The sequence below is a fragment of the Brachyistius frenatus genome, unplaced genomic scaffold, assembly GCF_029030835.1.
Source record: "Brachyistius frenatus isolate BFR_SWC_R1_liver_20210118 unplaced genomic scaffold, ASM2903083v1 Contig_85, whole genome shotgun sequence".
NCBI classification, from domain to species: domain Eukaryota; kingdom Metazoa; phylum Chordata; class Actinopteri; family Embiotocidae; genus Brachyistius; species Brachyistius frenatus.
In genome coordinates, this window is record NW_027210684.1 from 485,322 (window position 1) to 506,436 (window position 21,115).

General features: G+C 38.9%; 1 protein-coding gene across 4 annotated transcripts in view; it reads left to right on the plus strand.

The window, feature by feature from the left end:
• The window catches only part of LOC138627464 (solute carrier family 12 member 7-like), a 33,626-nt gene extending 13,049 nt beyond the window's left edge, over window positions 1-20,577 (plus strand). Inside the window, exons 4-27 of one of the 4 annotated variants that reach the window (XM_069709799.1) lie at window positions 659-805; window positions 4,344-4,398; window positions 5,161-5,291; window positions 5,395-5,519; window positions 5,703-5,807; window positions 6,642-6,853; window positions 7,013-7,180; window positions 7,548-7,646; window positions 7,825-7,882; window positions 8,092-8,266; window positions 8,563-8,681; window positions 8,788-8,886; window positions 8,975-9,094; window positions 9,624-9,728; window positions 10,325-10,493; window positions 10,762-10,957; window positions 13,028-13,194; window positions 13,637-13,768; window positions 13,969-14,076; window positions 14,521-14,622; window positions 16,758-16,927; window positions 17,398-17,412; window positions 17,712-17,845; window positions 19,108-20,577. In XM_069709799.1, the coding sequence (XP_069565900.1) occupies window positions 659-805; window positions 4,344-4,398; window positions 5,161-5,291; window positions 5,395-5,519; window positions 5,703-5,807; window positions 6,642-6,853; window positions 7,013-7,180; window positions 7,548-7,646; window positions 7,825-7,882; window positions 8,092-8,266; window positions 8,563-8,681; window positions 8,788-8,886; window positions 8,975-9,094; window positions 9,624-9,728; window positions 10,325-10,493; window positions 10,762-10,957; window positions 13,028-13,194; window positions 13,637-13,768; window positions 13,969-14,076; window positions 14,521-14,622; window positions 16,758-16,927; window positions 17,398-17,412; window positions 17,712-17,845; window positions 19,108-19,199 (3,003 nt within the window). In that variant the 3' untranslated portion in view covers window positions 19,200-20,577. The remainder of the gene's footprint in view (window positions 1-658; window positions 806-4,343; window positions 4,399-5,160; window positions 5,292-5,394; window positions 5,520-5,702; window positions 5,808-6,641; window positions 6,854-7,012; window positions 7,181-7,547; window positions 7,647-7,824; window positions 7,883-8,091; window positions 8,267-8,562; window positions 8,682-8,787; window positions 8,887-8,974; window positions 9,095-9,623; window positions 9,729-10,324; window positions 10,494-10,761; window positions 10,958-13,027; window positions 13,195-13,636; window positions 13,769-13,968; window positions 14,077-14,520; window positions 14,623-16,757; window positions 16,928-17,397; window positions 17,413-17,711; window positions 17,846-19,107) is intronic. The other 3 variants (XM_069709800.1, XM_069709801.1, XM_069709802.1) reach the window with 3 other exon arrangements.
• Window positions 20,578-21,115: the final 538 nt, after the last annotated feature.

Below are 21,115 nucleotides of genomic sequence, written 5' to 3' on the forward strand. Positions count from 1 at the left end.
ACAGGACAAAATAAGTCGAAAAATGGTATGTACCCTTTGGTTTTTGGGAGGGAAGTCGTACAGGTATTTGTATGTGCTTGTGCAGTGTGATGCGTACTGCAGATATTTTAGAAGATAGGGATAAATATCAGTCAGACTGTAGGAGCTTCAGCACAAAACGAAACTTTGCACCTAAAGCTGTTGGATGGATCAAGAACAGCTTTTTCCTAAGTATTGTGCCATGTGTTAAAGTGACACCAGCAGCACTGTTTGTACTCGTTTTACTTTTGAGAAGAAGATAAAATGTGCAAAGTGATGCCTTCGTTACACCAGGAGTAATACCAAAAGTGTGAGGACAGCATTTAGAATTCTGAATTTTTTTGAATCAATGTCTGTAAAATAAAATCTTTTTATTTTTAAGTTTTAAAATATTATGAATTAATAATTAATAATAAAAATGCACGAATAAATGTTGCTACATTTGTTATGTTTGCAAATATTATAAGTAAATATTAATGATATGCAAACATAAATATGATAAACAGCTGAAGAAGAGACAGCTAATATTTAATAACATAACTAAAGTTTAAATGGTGACATTTTGAGATTTCTCAACTTTCATCTATTCCCTTTATTGACCCTCACATGTGCATATATGTGTGTTTTCATTGATCCCCAGGTCCCCCAGATGGGAACGTTCATTGGGGTTTACCTGCCCTGCATGCAGAACATTCTGGGTGTGATTCTGTTTCTGCGTCTCACCTGGATTGTTGGTACGGCGGGAATCTTAGGATCTTTCGCCATCGTCTCCATGTGCTGCATCTGTGTGAGTAAATAACAGCGACAACTACCAAACCTGTTGACTGCCTAAAACCTACAGATTAATTGTGGTGCTAAACCACAATTAATCTCCCCCCGCCCCCTGTGCTGTGAATGATGGAAAGATATCCCTACAGAGCCCCTCCTGGCCATACTGCATGACAATAAACGCCTGAACGGAACCACGACATGAGCTTTAATCTGCGTGCCTGGGCTCAGAGGAAAATCCTACCAACAAGCAGAAAATGTGTGTCTCATTTGCCACCATGGTTTCTACGTCAGTAGCTCCAGATGGCCAAACAGAGGAGTGACTGTTTGGAAACTTTGAACTTAAATGCTCAGCACTCATGTGATGTTATCTGAACAATCTGCTCACAATACCCTCCTACAATATACAGTGGGTACGGAAAGTATTCAGACCCCTTTAAATTTTTTCACTCTTTGTTTTATTGCAGCCATTTGCTGAAATCAAAAAAGTTCATTTTATTTCTCATTAATGTACACTCAGCACCCCATCTTGACAGAAAAACCCAGAAATGTAGAAATATGTGCAAATTTATTAAAAAAGAAAAACTGAAATATCACATGGTCATAAGTATTCAGACCCTTTGCTCAGTATTGAGTAGAAGCACCCTTTTGAGCTCGTACAGCCATGAGTCTTCTTGGGAAAGATGCAACAAGCTTTTCACACCTGGATTTGGGGATCCTCTGCCATTCTTCCTTGCAGATCCTCTCCAGTTCCGTCAGGTTGGATGGTGAACGTTGGTGGACAGACATTTTCAGGTCTCTCCAGAGATGCTCAATTGGGTTTAGGTGAGGGCTCTGGCTGGGCCAGTCAAGGATGGTCACAGAGTTGTTCTGAAGCCACTCCTTTGTTATTTTAGCTGTGTGCTTAGGGTCATTGTCTTGTTGGAAGGTGAACCTTCGGCCCAGTCTGAGGTCCAGAGCACTCTGGAAGAGGTTTTCTTCCAGGATATCTCTGTACTTGGCCACATTCATCTTTCCTTCAATTGCAACCAGTCGTCCTGTCCCTGCAGCTGAAAAACACCCCCATAGCATGATGCTGCCACCACCATGTTTCACTGTTGGGATTGTATTGGGCAGGTGATGAGCAGTGCCTGGTTTTCTCCACACATACCGCTTAGAATTAACGCCAACAAGTTCAATCTTGGTCTCATCAGACCAGAGAATCTTATTTCTCATAGTCTGGGAGTCCTTCATGTGTTTTTTGGCAAACTCTATGCGGGCTTTCATATGTCTTACATTGAGGAGAGGCTTCCGTCGGGCCACTCTGCCATAAAGCCCCGACTGGTGGAGGGCTGCAGTGATAGTTGACTTTGTGGAACTTTCTCCCATCTCCCTACTGCATCTCTGGAGCTCAGCCACAGTGATCTTTGGGTTCTTCTTTACCTCTCTCACCAAGGCTCTTCTACCACGATTGCTCAGTTTGGCTGGACGGCCAGGTCTAGGAAGAGTTCTGGTCGTCCCAAACTTCTTCCATTTAAGGATTATGGAGGCCACTGTGCTCTTAGGAACCTTGAGTGCTGCAGACATTATTTTGTAACCTTGGCCAGATCTGTGCCTTGCCACAATTCTGTCTCTGAGCTCCTTGGACAGTTCCTTCGACCTCATGATTCTCATTTGCTCTGACATGCACTGTGAGCTGTAAGGTCTTATATAGACAGGTGTGTGCCTTTCCTAATCAAGTCCAATCAGTTTAATTAAACACAGCTGGACTCCAATGAAGGAGTAGAACCATCTCAAGGAGGATCAGAAGAAATGGACAGCATGTGAGTTAAATATGAGTGTCACAGCAAAGGGTCTGAATACTTATGACCATGTGATATTTCAGTTTTTCTTTTTTTAATAAATTTGCACAAATTTCTACATTTCTGTTTTTTTCTGTCAACATGGGGTGCTGAGTGTACATTAATGAGAAATAAAATGAACTTTTTTGATTTTAGCAAATGGCTGCAATGAAACAAAGAGTGAAAAATTTAAAGGGGTCTGAATATACCCACTGTATATACTCACCCTGCCAGGCTCTGGTGTTTTACTCTGGGGGTTGCCATTTCAGAAAGTTTTTATTTTACTGTTAAAGCTGTATTTTACAAATCAAGTTGCACCTAATCGTAGCATTGAAACTCAAAATCGTTTTAGTACCAACGAAGTATCAAAACTTTATTATGGACTTTAATTAAAGTAAAAAATCCTTCACTTTTATTTCTACTCGCAAACGTACAATAAAGACGATCAGTTTTCTTGTATTTAATTTAGGACAGTAGATCATAGATGGCTGCACACAACTTTATACATACGTTTACTTTACAATACATCAATGGCTATTATGAATAGTGGACTAACAGTTTCAGAGTAGGGTTCTTTTACACGTTGCTTTGGATATGCTGTGACACAATATTTTTTTAAACCACAGCAAAAGCTGGAGGTGACTTTATATATACAAGTTTCCATTCATCTCTGTTGTAATGTTCATTTTATGACAGGCCAACATACTAATTCTCCACAACATATGTCTGGTAGCTTTAGTTACTTTACAAATGAAGACTTTTTTTTACAAACAAAACATAGAAAGAGTGAACTGACGACTCTTTTTATATTCATCGTTTGTTATTGTGTTGCTCCAGCTTCTCGAATGTGACAATTTGCTGTTTTTATTTGAATGTATTGTATTTATTTTTATTTACAACATATTTGTAATACATTAGGACTGCAGCTTGGACAGACCAAGCACTGTGAAGGTGTTTGTTTTTAACACAAAAAAATAATAATTGTTTAATCAAGAAAATAATCTGCAAAACAATCAATATATTTATTAGTATAATAATTGTTTGCAGTTCTATACAAACTAGATGAAGCTGAGCTCCGTCTGCAGCAGTAAAATCCAACTTTTACATTAACACGAGAAACTGCAACAGTAAAACAGACAAAAGGAATATTTTCCTGCATTGAACACTTACTTTTGATACATTAAGTAAATTTTGATTGATTATGCTTTTAATAAAGTAAGATTTTAAAACCAGAAACTGTACTAGTAATTAAGTATTTTAGTGTGGTATTAATAAGTACTTCCTCACAAATCTTGCATTTTTTTGAATAATTATTTTTGTAAGTACAGTGATGTAGAGACGGGTCAAATCCTTGTCTCTGGTTGGCTGTTTTGTTTCTAAAATCCTCTGCTACTTTGCTGGCTGTAACAGTAAATGTGTGTTACCCTTACTATTATTTAATTTTTTATTTCATTAAGGAAAAGTTTTTTATTAAATGAAAAGGCGTTTTGTTGAAAAGCATGCTTTTTGGTAAATACAATTTGAAACAAAAGTTTGTTTTACTATCTAAAACTCTTTACTTCAAATTTATTCAACTTTCAGCACTAATAATAACAACATGTTTCCTGAAATGTCCCCGTTTGAAATGATCTTCTTGCACAAATAAGACAAAGAAAATGCTCCATCTTTCTTTTCTTCTACCCACAACTGAACATCTGTTCTCTCTCTCTCTCTCTCTCTCTCTCTCTCTCCATGCAGACACTGCTCACAGCCATATCAATGAGCGCCATAGCAACCAATGGAGTTGTACCAGGTACATTATAAATTCTTGTTTTTAAATTTTCCATGAGCAGTATGAACCTGCAGTGATTTCCAGTTACAGCTGCAAGTTTGAGAATAATGCAGTGGATGTTGCCATGTACCACTGACTTGCTTTTAATTTGAAAAGCCATAATGTGACAGATCTGGCAAAGTAAATCATTTTTAACCTTCCGGAAATATATTACAGTTTATTTTTTTGACTGCAACAAGACACAGCAAAGACACAAAACAAAGGGAAACATTATGCAAAAAAAAAAATGGCGATGCAATTTTATGTGTTTTTGGAGATGACAGATCAATTTTGGGACAATATTCGCGATAAGTCCACACTCACTTATTTGAGTGTGATTAAGATATCGCAGGTAAAGTATTCAAATTCAGCAATCAGAGAAGACATATTCTCATAGAAGATAACATTACAAGGCAAGCCATATACAAATACACAGAACTTCATTTTAGCGGTCACAAGCTAAAACAAAGTTTATGCAGCTGTTGACATCCAGGTTCAGGATTTACTCGTTTACTTGTCAAAAACTTTTCACAACGATTGGAAAATCCTGACGAAGATTCATTTAAACTCAATTAACTATTGATTTGCATTAGTAAACTTTATACATGTGCAGTTTTAGTCCGTTCAGCTTCAGTTCCTGTCCAGGAAATTGTTCTGAAACTATGAAGAATGTAAAACAATGCAGTTTATATGCCAAGCAATACATTGTGTAGTAGTCTTAACTCTGACTTCATTCCCCCACAGCCGGTGGCTCGTACTACATGATCTCCAGATCTCTGGGTCCGGAGTTTGGAGGAGCAGTAGGTCTCTGTTTTTACCTGGGAACCACCTTCGCTGGATCCCTGTACATACTAGGCACCATAGAGATTCTGCTGGTATGTTACGTCTGTTTCATACATGAGGTCAGCCCGGCAGTAGTCCCTTCGGTTTCACACTAATGACTGGTTTGCTCTGTTTTTACTGCCTGCCCTCCATCAGCTCTACATCGTTCCAACAGCAACAGTGTTCAAAAACAACAACGCTGAAGCAATGCTCAACAACATGCGAGTCTACGGCACCTGCTGCCTGCTCCTGATGGCGCTCGTAGTGTTTGTAGGGGTGAAGTAAGCACACACACACACACACACACACACACACACACACACACACACACACACACACACACACACACACACACACACACACACACACACACACACACACACACACACACACACACACACACACACACACACACACACACACACACACACACACACACAGGCTCACATTTCCTCTCTCTGCAGGTACGTGAACAAACTGGCTCTGGTGTTTCTGTCCTGTGTGGTTCTTTCCATCATGGCTACTTACGCCGGAGTCATCAAGACACTCATTGAACCACCGACCTTTAAGTGAGTGAACAACAGATGAAAAACCAACTCTCATTAAAGCACTGCCATGTTTAAACAGAAAATCTGCTGCTTGGGAGACTGAAATATTAAAATCAATAAATATACCTGGGTGACCCCCATATTAGCAATCTTTATTTATTATTTTCGTAAAAGAATGACGTTCTACATGATTGATTAACTATAGTGGACAACCTCCCCTCACTCTACTTCACTTGGTTCCACTGTGCTCAACTCCTTGTGTGTGTTGCGGGGGCTGAAACACACAAGAGAGCAGAGCGACACCACAGGTAAATTCTTAACTCATGGGAAACATTGTAGGTGTCAATTTTTTAGATGAGAAATAGTCATTACCTATTAATGGGATTGAAAACGTTTCAAAGGTTTATTCTTTTTTATAGCTTATTTTTCTTTCCATATTACAATAATAATACAGTTCCAATGTTATTTGAATACTTCACAGTATATTGTGTTATATAATGAAATCTGCAAAGTGGTGGATCGCCAGTAATCTGTTTTAAATAATTCCCTGATATACTAGTACCTACTGCTGAACATGATCTGTTATGACAATAAGTTTCACTCCGCATCAGGCCAGCTTTCTAATAAACCACCTGTTCAACTGCCACCCTCCTGAACGCCAAGTTGATTCATCTAATTTGACATTAAAAGTTCAGTCACACTCTTCTGTATAGCATCTATAAATTCAGTGTAAAATAACCTGTCTGCCTAAAGTATTGCAGTAAATATGATTATGATGATTTATTAACCACTGCATGAAAACTAAAGTCATCTGACACCACCGGTCAGCTTCCATCTAACCTCTCTCCTCTACAGTGTCTGTCTTTTGGGGAATCGCTCTCTGAATAATGAACATTTTGAAACGTGCGCAAAGATGGAAGTTGTTAAAAACAACACGGTCACCACGGAGCTCTGGAGCCGCTTCTGTGACAGTGAATATCCCAATGCAACCTGTGATGAATACTTCACCTTGAACAACCTGACAGAGATACAGGCCATACCTGGGCTGCTGAGCGGAGTTATCCAAGGTGAGAAGGAGGCTGAAAGGATTTTGATGTTTCCTCTGACTCCTCCATTAAACTGAACTCCACTGGGAGTTCTTCTCGTTCCACCATCAATTTTTTTCTAGTGGATGAATCATCCAGCTGATGATGCTTCTCTCTCTCTTCTCTCTGTCTTTCCGTTAGACAACCTTTGGGGTGACTACGGTCCAGCTGGGACGGTGATAGAGAAGAAGAGCCAGCCTTCAGCACCGACCCAGGACCCGTCCAAAGACAGAGATGAGAACTACGTCTTCAATGACATCACCACCTACTTCACTCTGCTGGTGGGGATATACTTCCCCTCTGTCACAGGTAGAGGATTTACTGTGTTAAAGAGCCAAGGATATTTTTCTTTTGTTTTTCATTTTGAATAATTAGTGAAAAAATGATTCAATTATATAAAAATGCTGTTTGGATCGGAGATAAAACAAACATTTATTGACATAACGGGGATTAAAACGTTCTTAAAAATATGCAATAAGTAATCTAACTTTTCATACTTTCATTTATAAAAATACTTTTACTAAAGCATTATTTGTGTGTGTGTGTGTGTGTGTGTGTGTGTGTGTGTGTGTGTGTGTGTGTGTGTGTGTGTGTGTGTGTGTGTGTGTGTGTGTGTGTGTGTGTGTGTGTGTGTGTGTGTGTGTGTGTGTGTGTGTGTGTGTGTGTTTTATTTCAGGTATTATGGCTGGTTCAAACAGGTCCGGAGACCTCAGAGATGCCCAGAGGTCCATCCCGATAGGAACCATACTGGCTATTCTCACCACCTCCTTCATCTGTATCCTCCACACTCTCAGTGTGTGCAGCTCAGGATCAACCAGGTTCTGCATCACTTGGTGATGGAGATCAGTTTTTGCCAGGTTTTAATGACATGTGTTATAATGTCATCGATCAGGCTGTTACTGTATTTAAGTGAATATATGGCCCCAGTGTTTCCATCTTAACTTCCTGCTCAGATATCTCCTGCGTGGTCTTGTTTGGAGCTTGTATTGAAGGAGTGGTGCTGAGAGACAAGTAAGAGAAAAATTAAATGACTGTCCATTCATTGGAACTTGGAGAGTTCTTCAGTGTTCTTCAGAAGGTTGTTTCAAAACATGTTTGGGAACCAGAATCCTGTGTATTAAGACAGAACAGTGAAATATATTGTACTTTCCATGATCAAGTTTATTGCTTTCCTAAAATGACCTAGTAGCCTAAACCGATTGCATCCTTTGATATTTCAGGTTTGGTTACTCGGTAAAGAAGAGCCCAGTAATTGGTATTCTGGCCTGGCCGTCGCCTTGGGTGATTGTGATTGGCTCGTTTTTCTCCTGCTGTGGGGCGGGGCTGCAGAGCCTCACTGGCGCCCCTCGGCTGTTGCAGGCCATCGCTCGTGATGGCATCGTGCCGTTCTTACAGGTTCGTGCTCGAAGGATTTGTGCTTCGTGTCACTGTTTTTTGTTTGTTCTCTCCTCTGAAAGGCTTTTACTTTGAAACATCTGTGGGAAATGTTATTTGATTTAGTTTTAGTTTAAACCTGCAGTGTGGGAATAGTTTTTCCCATCTGCCAGTGGACACATGTTTACATCATAGCTCGGCAGTATATTCTGTTGTTACTGTGGTGGCTGTAACGGAGGATAAATGAAGAATTAATGAATGAATAGTTTGATGTACTGATGTTGCCTTTAATAATAATGTGTCTCTGTCGCTCTCAGGTCTTTGGTCATGGGAAGGCTAACGGTGAGCCCACCTGGGCTCTTTTGCTGACCGTTGGGATCTGTGAGATAGGAATCCTCATCGCCTCTCTGGACGATGTGGCCCCTATCCTCTCCATGTATGCAGTTTATTACAGTAGTATCTCTTTCTATCTCACATCCTCTCAGCCCGTTACATTTCTTGCTAAATTAATTTATTTCTGTGTTGATCGTTTGTCTGCTCAGGTTTTTCCTCATGTGCTATCTGTTTGTCAACCTGGCCTGTGCTGTTCAGACTTTGCTGCGTACCCCCAACTGGAGACCTCGCTTTAAGTTCTACCACTGGTAACAACAGCTTACAAATAACTCAAGAACAAAAGAACTTCTTTAACAGTTCATTATTACAGTTACTGTGTGTGTTTGTGTCCTATAGGACCCTGTCCTTCTTAGGGATGAGTCTCTGTCTCTCCCTCATGTTCATCTCCTCCTGGTACTACGCACTGGTTGCCATGGTGATAGCCGGTTGTCTCTATAAATACATTGAATACAGAGGGTGAGTCTGGGTTTTTCAGGTCAAGACACCAGTTCGGATTTGCTGGAGCTAAACTCTCCATGAGTGATAATGTCCAAGTAAAAATAGAAGTTTTAATGAAAATAGAGTTTTGTTTATTAAGGAGAAACATCATTTCAAGCTTTCTTTGATGTCACAGAGGAACACAATGAGAGCTTTGGTTTACACTGTATGCCTTCAAATTGTTCCTCTGCTGTTTCAGAAATAGTAAAGTACTAACTTTAAAGACGTTGACTGAAGACAAATTCTTCGGTGGTCTTCAAGGTGTGATTTGGTATGAATCTGTTCAAACATAGTTAAGCATCCAAGACCGAGATCCACAAGACCTTCTGTTAGTGAAAACTTATTGTCTTACAAGCCTCGAACTGTCTGCTCAGAGATGTGGAAGTGATATCAAATATTTCTGTCAACCCAGCAGGGGAAGGTTCACCTTCAGTGAGAGTGCCTCAAACCTCTTAATGTCCGGTCTCTTCTTAGAAGTGAAACTCTCCTGTTTCCTTTTTTGTTTCAGGGCAGTGAAGGAATGGGGAGACGGGATCAGAGGCCTGTCCTTAAACGCAGCACGCTACGCTCTCATCCGCCTGGAGGAAGCACCGCTGCACACCAAAAACTGGAGGTAAGTGAAGGAGCCATCCTGCAAAGAACCTTTGACAATTCGCAGATCATCAACAGTGGGATTATTTTCATTTAAGGGTGAAATGATTAGTCCATTGATTGATCTGAAATCTGATCGATGATAAAGCACAAAATGACAAGTAACTGCTGTTTCCTGTTTCTTGAACTTGGGCATTTGTTGCTTTTGAGTGTTTTACATTAAACTTTGAACTTTGAACTTTGGGTTTTGGGCTGTTGGTCAGCCAAAACAAGCAACATTAAAATGTCTCTAACTCTAAGGTATTTTTTTTTACTATTTCTGATCGTCTATAATTGAAATAATCAATTGATTATTCAAAACCACGTTTTAACAGTTTAAAGTGATTGTTTGTTGCAGCGTTATTTGAACTACTAGTCAGTCTGTCTGTAACTGTTTACTCAACATCAATAAAATGCCACAAAATAGGAAAAAATACTCAGAATCAAAGACGTTATACAAAGTATAAAAGGTACATAACTTCTTCCACCCATCCAAACTACTCCACAAATAGTCTCTTTGGATTTAATCAGAGTTATTAAGCCTCATTTTGCAGCTTAGATTTCTCTCTCCCTCTTCAGGCCTCAGCTGTTGGTGTTGTGCAAGCTGGACTCAGACCTGGCAGTGAAATACCCTCATCTGCTGTCCTTCACCACGCAGCTCAAAGCAGGGAAGGGGCTGACCATCGTCTGCTCGGTCCTGGAGGGAACCTACATGACCCGGGGGAACGACGCCAAGACTGGAGAGCAGGTTTGTCCAAATATTCAGTCACCTGTCCTGCATATTAAGTCCACCACCTGGCAAGTTACCATAAAAACTATATGCATTTAACCATTTGGAGTTGTGTGACCCTGCAAAAGAGTTCATGTTATTTATCCAATTTCAATCAGAAAAAAGGTTGCCAACATGCTGTACAAGCAGTGAATGAATCAAATCATGACATTATAAAACACTTCTTTTCCCGTTTTTTTTAAAAAAAAATGTTTTACCTTTTCTTTACTCTACTTGCTTCCTGCAGAATCTGAAAGCAGCCATGGCTGCAGAGCGGACAAAGGGTTTCTCCCACGTGGTGGTGTCGTCTAACCTGCGAGATGGTTTCTCCATACTTATCCAGTCAGCAGGACTGGGAGGAATGAAACACAACGCTGTCCTGATGGCCTGGCCCGTAGGCTGGAAACAAGCCCAGGATTTCTCCGCCAGGAGGAACTTCATAGGTAAACAACACAGGAGTGTGTCGCAGGAAGTGTGTGTGACAGAATAAAGCCAAAGCAAACAAGTCTCCGGTATAAATAAGATGAGGCACCACTTTCTGATCAGGCACCAATTATAAAGGCTTTGGAAACTGTAATGAATAAAATGAAAAAGTTGCAAAAGTTTTATAGATCAGCGAATAGGAACTACTTTTGGGTTGCCAGATTGTGGAAAATACTCCTCCACAGCACTCTTCTGGTATTTGTATCTCTTTAAGTCATTCGGGAGGTCATTTGGACTGTATGACCCCTCACTGTTTGGAAATGTGCTGCAGGAACCAGATCCATTTATAAACAACTCATTAACATTTACAACTGCAGACGTCACAGACTGTAGAATATTTGAGATATTAACATTTATAAAAGCATTCATGAAGTAATTACTGTTTGAAGTACTTATTAATGGTTTAGCCATGTTTATAACTATCAGTAGGGTATGAAAATGCAGACATGTTGTTACATCATTAAATCAAAATATTACATTTGATTTGATTAAGACACACTGATGTAAGAAACTGGGAACATCTTAATTTCTGAAATAAAAAGGTCAACATTTCACTACTTAACTAAACTGTTCTCTACATGTCTGCTACTTAAAATTTTGAACTTTTTTTCCCAATAAACTCTGAGTTCAAATCAACTCTTTTTGCTTGTACATGTGAGACCATCGAATACACTCTCAAGCAGAGTGAAAGTAACTCTTTTCTTGGAGATGATTTTTAACACTTTTCAGGAGTTGAACTTAAACTCTTTGGGAGTTAAAACTCGACTCCCATGAAGAGTACATTTTATTTTAACCTCGAGTTGTTTGAATGTGAACTCTTTCAGTGTTAACAGTCAACACTTAAACATGTGTATTGTTTAACATTCATGGAGTTAAAATGTCATCACAGTATGAAGCTTTTAGGTAAGACTGACAACAAGATATCAACATATTTGTCACTAATTAAAATTTGTCATTTATACATGTAATTATATGCAGTGTGCAACAGTTAATGCTGCATGAATACATAGTGTAATAAGTTACAAACTAACCATTGAAGTAAAGCCACTGTGATTAAGTTTATATGTTACGTTCCTACCTTGTACACTTATGGTTTTGAATGATAGCCCCATTTTATTTATCATCATGTCTTCATTGAAATATTAATATTAAATTTAACAAAACTAAATATAATTTCTGCCCATCACTTTGATTTAATTTGGTTGTTTTATTCTCAAACGTTTCAAAGAAATAACTAAAGTATGCTGGGAAATGCTAATACAGCAACAAAGCTGTGCAGTCAACACCGGGAGTAGAGTTGAATCATGCTCCTCAACACTCACCGAATGAACCCCAAAATATTAACCTACCAGAGAGTAACACTGAACACAAGCTGTAGTCTAATTTAGAAAATAAACTCTCAAAATCCAACTCTTTGTTTAACTCCAGGATATTTCACTCTAGAAATTTGCTGTGTATCAACAGCTGGTCAAACTTTATGAACGCGGTGAGTTATATAGGTCGTTTATAGGTGGATTTCTGTGCTGGTGTCCTGTAGTCTCCTTGACGAAGTAACAAGCTGTCTTGAAAGACAGTACACTGTTTTCACATAACAAACACTGAACATTTAACCCAAAAAACAAAACATATATTACATGAAACTTTACAAATACCAATAAGTGGCTGCAGTGCATCAATTTCACCACATTCAGTGATTTGTCCACACAAAAACACTGAATAAAGTCATTCATTATAGCTGATCAACCTTTTAAATGATGCTGATATGCATATCCTGTAATACAGTTATAAGTTTACCCACAAATACTTAATTTTTCTAGCAGAGCTTAACTTTAATAACCTTACTGGTATGGTCCAGGATTTATTTTTTTTTTACATGATTTTAGACATCTTCATGGCACAAAGGAGTGGTAGAGGACACATTTAGCTCTGCAAGCGAAAATGGGTAAAACGAAAGAATAGAGGTTTCTCATCTGACATAGAAACATTGATTGTCTCACCATCACTCCGTCTCTCTTTCTCTATCCCCCCAGAAACAGTGAGAGAGACGACGGCAGCGCATCAGGCTCTGCTGGTTGCTAAGAACATCGACCGCTTCCCAGGCAACCAGCAGCGACTGAAGGGAACCATTGACGTGTGGTGGATCGTACATGACGGTGGACTGCTCATGCTGCTGCCATTTTTACTTAATCAGCACAAGGTCTGTAGGAGAGTGTGTGTGATATTATTTAATGGATTGTTATCCATCAAATCAAATCAAAAGAAAAACTAAAACTTGACAAAACTTATTCCTGACATTTCAAAATTATTGAATTAAAAAATACAGATCCAGTTGCTTTGTAATAATAAACAACTATTCCACAGAATACATTTTCTCCTAAATTTTAAAAAGGAACTTTCTAATTTTTTTGAGAAACAGCTTCTGTTGTGCCGTGATGGAAAAAAATGTATATTCTGTCAAATTCAGCCTTGTGTAAAACTATTTAATTTTAGTGCAGAGGCTTCCTGTCATCAGTAGACATAAAAGAATGAAAATATATGATGCAATGTGTAATGTTGCTTTGAGGTTTATGTACTGAGAAAGATCACAGATAGGATGTAGAGTTCCTGCACTGGCGACTGACACTGAAACATCTCTGTAGGTATGGAGGAAGTGCAAAATGCGAATCTTCACAGTGGCCCAGATGGATGACAACTCCATCCAGATGAAGAAAGATCTCCAGATGTTCCTCTACCATCTCCGTCTGGATGCCGTGGTGGAGGTGGTGGAGATGGTGAGACTGTATACAGTTCCTTTTTTTTTTAGTTCATTTTTATTAAATAAAATATGATGGTGAGTATATGATGAATCCCAATCATCAGTCTCTTATTGAGGTCCCTTATGGCTTTGTGTTTGTTTTTAACAACACATAATATGACAATATTTCTCAACCTATTAATACTGAATTTACAGATGTGGTGTGTGTCCTTCTAGCATGACAGTGATATCTCAGCCTTCACCTATGAGAAGACGCTGGTAATGGAGCAGCGATCTCAGATGCTCAAACAGATGCAGCTGTCCCGCACGGAGAGGGAGAGAGAGGTAAGATGTCACATACTGTACATCATAACCAATTTTGATTATAAAGGATTATAAAGAACTAAATTGTGCATTATTGTGTATAATTTAGATATGTTGACATTTTCTGACATTGATAGTGTAGTTATGTGATGGACATTTGATGAGTATGTTGAAACAAACACCTTCAAGTTTGGAATACTGTCCAAACACTGTAAAACACATATTTTGATGTCAAATATGAAAAAGGAAACCCCACAAGTACCTCAAACATATTCCATTATAAAATATTCAGATATCATGCTTACACTTTAAAACGTGATGTATACATGCTTCTTCAACAAGCTGTATACGTAATGCACTTATGCAGTCTAAAAGAAAGGGTGAAGCATAACTCCCTGTGCTCTGCTGGTTTTGACCTTTGAACTCTTCCCCCAATCTTGTGTTGCGATTGGACGACGGGCTCAGATTCAGAGCATCACAGATGTGTCGCGTGGCTCCATAAAGAGGAAGAAGTGGTCAGGTGTTCAAGCCCCGCCCCTCAACACTCAGTGCATTCCAGAGGATGAGGTAGCCACGGCAACCAAAATAGCTTGTAGCGACCAATTATGGTGCCATCGCTCCATCCATCCATCATGCCATCCTTCCTCTCCATTATTATCCATTCATACCGACTATGGTGCTTTTAGACAGAACTGTTTCCTCCTCATTTTAATTTAACTCCCCTTGTTAATTTCGAGGCGTCCATCCATTCACTCTCCTGTATCTGCTGCTCACAGTTGTCAGGCTGCCACTAGAGGAAGACAAATTCCTCACTGAGTGGTTTTACATGTAAACCAGAAATCCACAGTAGGTCTGCATGAAAGTCACTCTGGTATTTTTTCCATCTGCTACTTCAGGAGTACTAATCATTCACTCCCAATATGTACTCCACGGTTCTTGTGGTTGCTTAATCCTGTCATGTAGGATGACAAAAGTTTGGAGTGAAGATTTGTAGACATACTTTATGATTGGATTTTTCAGCCCCTTGTTTCCATTTGCTTTTAAATGTACAAGACAATGGAGGAAGGCTTACCACCACTTGACATGCAGCTCTGCTGATATTATTAGTTATGTGCTTGATCTTTTTCTTAACTAAGGTGAGGAGCAGTGGGCTTCTATCATGCTTTTATTTTTGAACTGCACAGCTGGATCACTTAACTTTCAACCTGCATTGCAGAATGTTTGTTGTTTCCTTTTGCCACTGAGAGTGATTAACAGAACCGCTGTTGACGCCAGCTCACGTCATAAGCGCTGGCAAAGGGCTGACGTTTGATTGGATCGTGGGAGATGTAAAGCATGTGGTTGGTTGTTACGTGTGAGAGGGTTGAGGTTACGATGAGGTTCAGAGACAAGTTGACTGACAGTGAAACAACCATCAAGCACGTGTGCCTTTGGCTGAGCCTATCTATTGCCTGCTCCTTTGCTCTGTTGCATTTATAAAGACGTGATCAGTGACTCACGATCAGAATTTGATCCATTCAGTCTGATAAAATTTGAAAGTCTAGAATAGCTGCATGATTGAATTGTTTTATTCCTATTGAAGTTAGCATAGGGCTAAACTGGTGGTTAGCGGGCTAGTCTCTGGTGCACTGGCTCTCTGCTCATAGAGCATGCTCAGTATGGATTCATCCAGCCAGTTAATAACCAGATTATATTATACATATATAATATCTCTGTACACTGTGAGAGAGATTTATAGAGAGCTGAAAGGCTTCGTCACTTTTGGCAAGAGCTTGAATGTAGCAGACGTTCATTTATACTGTAAGTATATAAGTCCCACATTATAGCTGTAACTATTTAGAGCAATATTCAGATGTCTGGATGAAGCTCATGTGTTTTTGCTTTCATCAAGTCATCTTTCCTGCTCAGGTTTACCTGCTCAACCTTTTATCCCATGGTGCCTACAGGGAAGCGGCCTGAATGCAGTAGTAGTAGTTTTGAGTGTTGAGAATGTGTTGACACATTTCTTTGAAAATTATGCTGCATTTGTATAAACACAATAAAGATGTTCGAGAAGTTGCATTAATTACATTTTTCAAATAATAACAAGATACATTTAAATAAGTTTTACGAGTGAATAAGACGATTTAAATTATAAAAATGCAGAGATTACATAAAATACACAAGCATGAGAGTACAATGAATTTTAATCTTTAGCTAGAATTTTAGCAAAAGTTTAAGGGATGATGTAGCATGCTTGAAATCTTTTTTTTTTTTAATCTTTAAATAATTTAGCAATAATTCAAGTATAAGCATCAGAGAGCAGAAGCTGAGGGACCATCAACAATGAATTCATCATTTACTTAAACACATCAGGGACAATGGTGTGTTCTCGTGGATGTTAGTGCACGTAGTTCATTTCCATGTTGTGACCAATGACTCAAATATCACAAAAATAGAGCAGGACATTCAACGGTCCATGTGTGTGATTCAATAAAAGGCAGTTCTTTGAACCTGCATGTACTTTCATCATCATAAACTTCACTGCTCTCATAACACACATATGCCCTTCCATTATGTCTTTCATATTTTTATGTCCTTGTTTACTGTAAATAAAACAGGTATGTACAGTTTTTTTAAGGGCTGGTTAAGAATTCCAACATTGCAAAACATGAACTTGGTTAAAGACTTGTCATCTGACCTGTCCTTTTTTTTTTGTTTAGGCCCAGTTGATTCACGACCGAAACACAGCGTCTCATTCTGCAACCAATGAGAAAGCTGCAGGCGCCCCACCGGATCGTGTCCACATGACGTGGACCAAAGATAAACTGTTGAATGAGAGGAACAAACACAGAGAAACCCTGGGAGTTAAGGACATGTTTAATATGAGACCGTAAGTAGATCCAGCTGTGCTGCAAGATATCGTCAAACACAGTCCATGATTTTTGTTCCAGTGCCCAACAGTATGCTACATTCCACACAATACTAAACTCTAAGATGTATTAACTTTTTTATGTTGTGTTAAGTTGGATATTTTGGTGCTTTACAGTCATTAGTTTTAGCATTACTATTAGTATCTTTGTGAACGTATGAGTATTCTACATTCAATAGTAATTACTGATATTTTCTTGTTTGGATTTAATATGACATAAGCCATTGTCTTTCTCAAAGGTTGTCCTCCTGAGGTTTATTCAGTATTTTTGCCTTATGCATACAAACAGTATTCACAGCACAGTGTAATTTTAGACTTCCTCTCCATTTCTGTAATAATCTAAACATAATTCTGTAATGATTCTGAGACAATGGGAGATAACCACTTTTAGTGTTAATGTTGGATGTGCTTTTTTTGCTTCCTTCCTTTAGTGAGTGGGAAAATCTGTAAGTTATGTTTCACTTTATGCTTTCATGTGCATGAACTCTCAGTGCATGTGTGTGAGAATCACCTCTGTTGCCCTGCTGGTGTGAAGCAGCTCACTAGTTTAGTTTGCATGAGCGTCAGGTGCATGATGACAAACAAGCCTCTGCTGCTATCATACAGTATTGATACATAATACTATAATAATAATGATTTATATAATATAAGCGGCATGCATTTGCAAGATCATCAAACCTATAATCAAGTATATTGTGCTGATTTACTATCATATTTGTTCTTATTAATGTCTGGTTTAATGTAGCAACCAGTCCAACGTGCGCAGGATGCACACAGCTGTGAAGCTGAACGAGGTGGTCGTCAAGAAATCCCATAATTCAGAGTTGGTGCTGCTCAACATGCCAGGACCACCGAAGAACAAGAAAGGGGATGAGAACTGTATCCTTTTTCAACGTAACATCATTGTTAAACTGCTAATTGTCGTTCTTTCAGTCAATGAGTCGTTAAGTTCTTTGGTTAGCTGCTGAAAGGAGTTTTGGCACATTTCAAAATAGTTTGACCTTTTTTGGAATACATTAATTCACATTTTTGCCAAGATTGTCACCTCTTTCATCTGTATGCTAAATGCCAACAGCCAAATAACTTAACTTGGCATAACGACTGGAAACAGAGGGAAAAGTGCAACCCTGTCTCTGTCCAAAGGTTAAAAGTCTGCCTACTAGTCAATTGTGGTTTTACAACTTTGGTTTGTGTATGGATAATATATGTATATATATATATATACCTATACATAGCTAAGCCATAGATTTAGCCTACCCAATATAATGCCCAAAGCGTGTAACACACTTGTCATTCTACTTGCATATACTGTGTCAGTTTCACGTGTCTCACCTATGCTTGTAAAGTAAGGTGCCTTAAGTTTTGGCACCAAAAACGATGGGGTTAGGGTCAGGAACAGATCATGGTTCAGATCAAAGTTTGTATTTTTACAGTATTTTTTAAGTAACTTTAGAATGTCATGTTAATGAAATACCGTAGACTACGGTACATAAATTACATGCGTCACATTATGTACCTAACTTACTTGCGTTACGTTAAAATACATTGAGCTTTGCTTTATCATGGACTTGAACACCAGTCTCCTGAACGAAAGTCTGTTTTTGACCAACCAAGCACCCTCACCATCTTCCCCAATCAGAGTTTATCAATCTTTGTACTTTGTTACATGACCCCCGTCACATGACCTCCTTCTTCCCTACAGCTCATGTATACATGTACTTATCACACCTAGGCGAGGTAAAACGTCACACTGACACGTTATCCTCCGGTGGACTAACAAGTATAGTACATGCTTTGGCATAATACTGGGCTAATTTTGCACAAATTAACGAGTTGCATTCTGATATAATCTTCCCTATTTAAAAAGTAAATAAACTAAGCATATATTTTCCAAGCTTTCAAGCCAGGTTAACTGCAAATACATAAGTCTTTAAACATTTTGAACTGTTTAAGGTGTTGTGCTTGGCAAACAGTTGCAATGTGAAGAGAAAATTTAAAAGGCTCAATTGGAAAGTGTATCTTTATTCATTACCCAAAATACTAAAGTTTTGCAAAACCAACTCTCCAGATTGGAAAACCTGAAGATGCTGCTGTGCACTTCTTCATTGTGCACTATCCCCTTAACCATGCTGTGTCTCCAGATATGGAGTTCCTGGAGGTTTTAATGGAAGGCCTGGACCGCGTCCTGTTGGTCCGCGGAGGAGGTTCAGAGGTCATCACTATCTACTCCTAGCACAGAGATGTCTCAAATTGTTTAAAAGGTCACCAGGAAGAAAACTGATTGGACAGTGGGAGCCCAGAGGGCTGGGGGAGGATGACATGGCTTTAAGGTTGGACAAATGCCTCCTCCCACCTATCAGGAGAAAATAAGTGAGAATCCTGCAGACCTGTGCTTGCTGTTAATGACCAGGGTCCCTGCCTGCAGCCCTGAGCTCAATCCACCATCTGGGGGAACAGAGGGGTCTCCTCAAAACATCCACCTGAGTTCCTTGACTCGACCACAACTTTACTCTGCAAGATAACAACCATGTGGCTGCGCTGTGAAAATGTTCTTTACTTGCTGTTTTCTGACAAACCTTCAATGTGACACGTTATTCCTTCACTGGACACTTGGAGGAAAAAACTCAAACTGCAGCTTGTTTTTGTGGCTGCCAGTAAGATCATTGATCTGAAAAAGTGGACACTGTCTTTATTTATTCAGTGCCAATGATGAAACAACACAGAACAAAATTCAGAATTTGAAATGATGGTATGAGTTGAACATGTTTTAAAACAAATATATTTTACACATTATCAGCAAGTTAAAACTAACGTATTGATGGCCTTTGTTATCTTGTTTTTTGGGGGGGCAGAAGTGACCATATTTGGATGAGCAGGGGAAGGGGGGTGCATCTGACTGAGAACCAAAGGACATTATACCCGCCCACCAATACTGGCAACCTGACTGCACACCAGGCATGTCAATCAAAACAGGTATCCCTCCAAACCCATAATATCTAGTTAATTATGGAAATATTTTCAGAAGGACCAAAAGAACACTGATCAGAAGGAGTGAATTTCGTGAATGACACCATAATGGCTTGTGAAAAACATGTATTTTTCATGACAAAAGTTTAACCTTTTTGAATGGTAAGTCTATTGGAGCCAGACGGTTTTTTTTGGAGCCGGCCTCTGGTGGTCTTAAGTGGTAATGCACTTTAAGTCACTTCCCCATTGACTTCACCTCTCAGACCCAAAAACTATGACCATGTTATATAAAGTCTATGCTTGTAATCTATAGTTTAAATTTTCTTGGCCATTCATTATGAACCGGTTTGTTGTCACAGTCAACATTTGATCAAGAAGGAAGAAAATGTTGAAAATGCAACAGCTGAACTGCAGCTCCTTTGGTTTTAGTATTATACTGTAGAAAATTGAAATAATGATGCATTTCACTCCGGTTTTGTAAAGGAGCAAAATATTTTACTGTTTTACCGAGCAACATGGAGAGTACTTAGGAGTTTTGTATTTTATTTTCATTTTGATTCTCTTTTTTAAGTGGAGCACTGACCTATTTGTCTGTAATGTGCAAAAAAGAAATACACATTTAAAAGATTTGTCAGTTTGTATAATCCTGGAGTTCTCGTATATTAGATTGTTTATTGCAATGTGTATTATGTTACTTCACATTCTTTTCTGTGCCTGTAGATGGAGTTTTAATGAAGCTACAGTGTGAAGGAAATAGCCCTAACTCAACGGTGGCTCATAATCAGGATTTACACAGGTTCCCAAATATTGTCTTAACTGACATCATGTCAGTTATGACTCAGTGATGTGTGACAATGAATCCCAAACAACAGTTCCTTATATCTAAACGACAACTTTGCCAGAGCCCTCCGAAAGGACTGTTGTGAACATTTGTGCTGCCCCTGGAGGTTCATCAACACACAGGCTAAACTTTAATTTCATAAAGTTAGATGAAAAAAACTTGTTTGATTTAGGCTAAATGACACATGTCAAACATTAGAGATTATCTTCAAAGTTAAAGGAAAGCAGCATTAAAAGATCCTGTTTGTCCAGATCTACACAATTATTTTGGTTAAAGCTGTGTCAACATAACCAGTATGAATGATGGTCAAAACAACAATATGATACCCAAGTGATTACAAA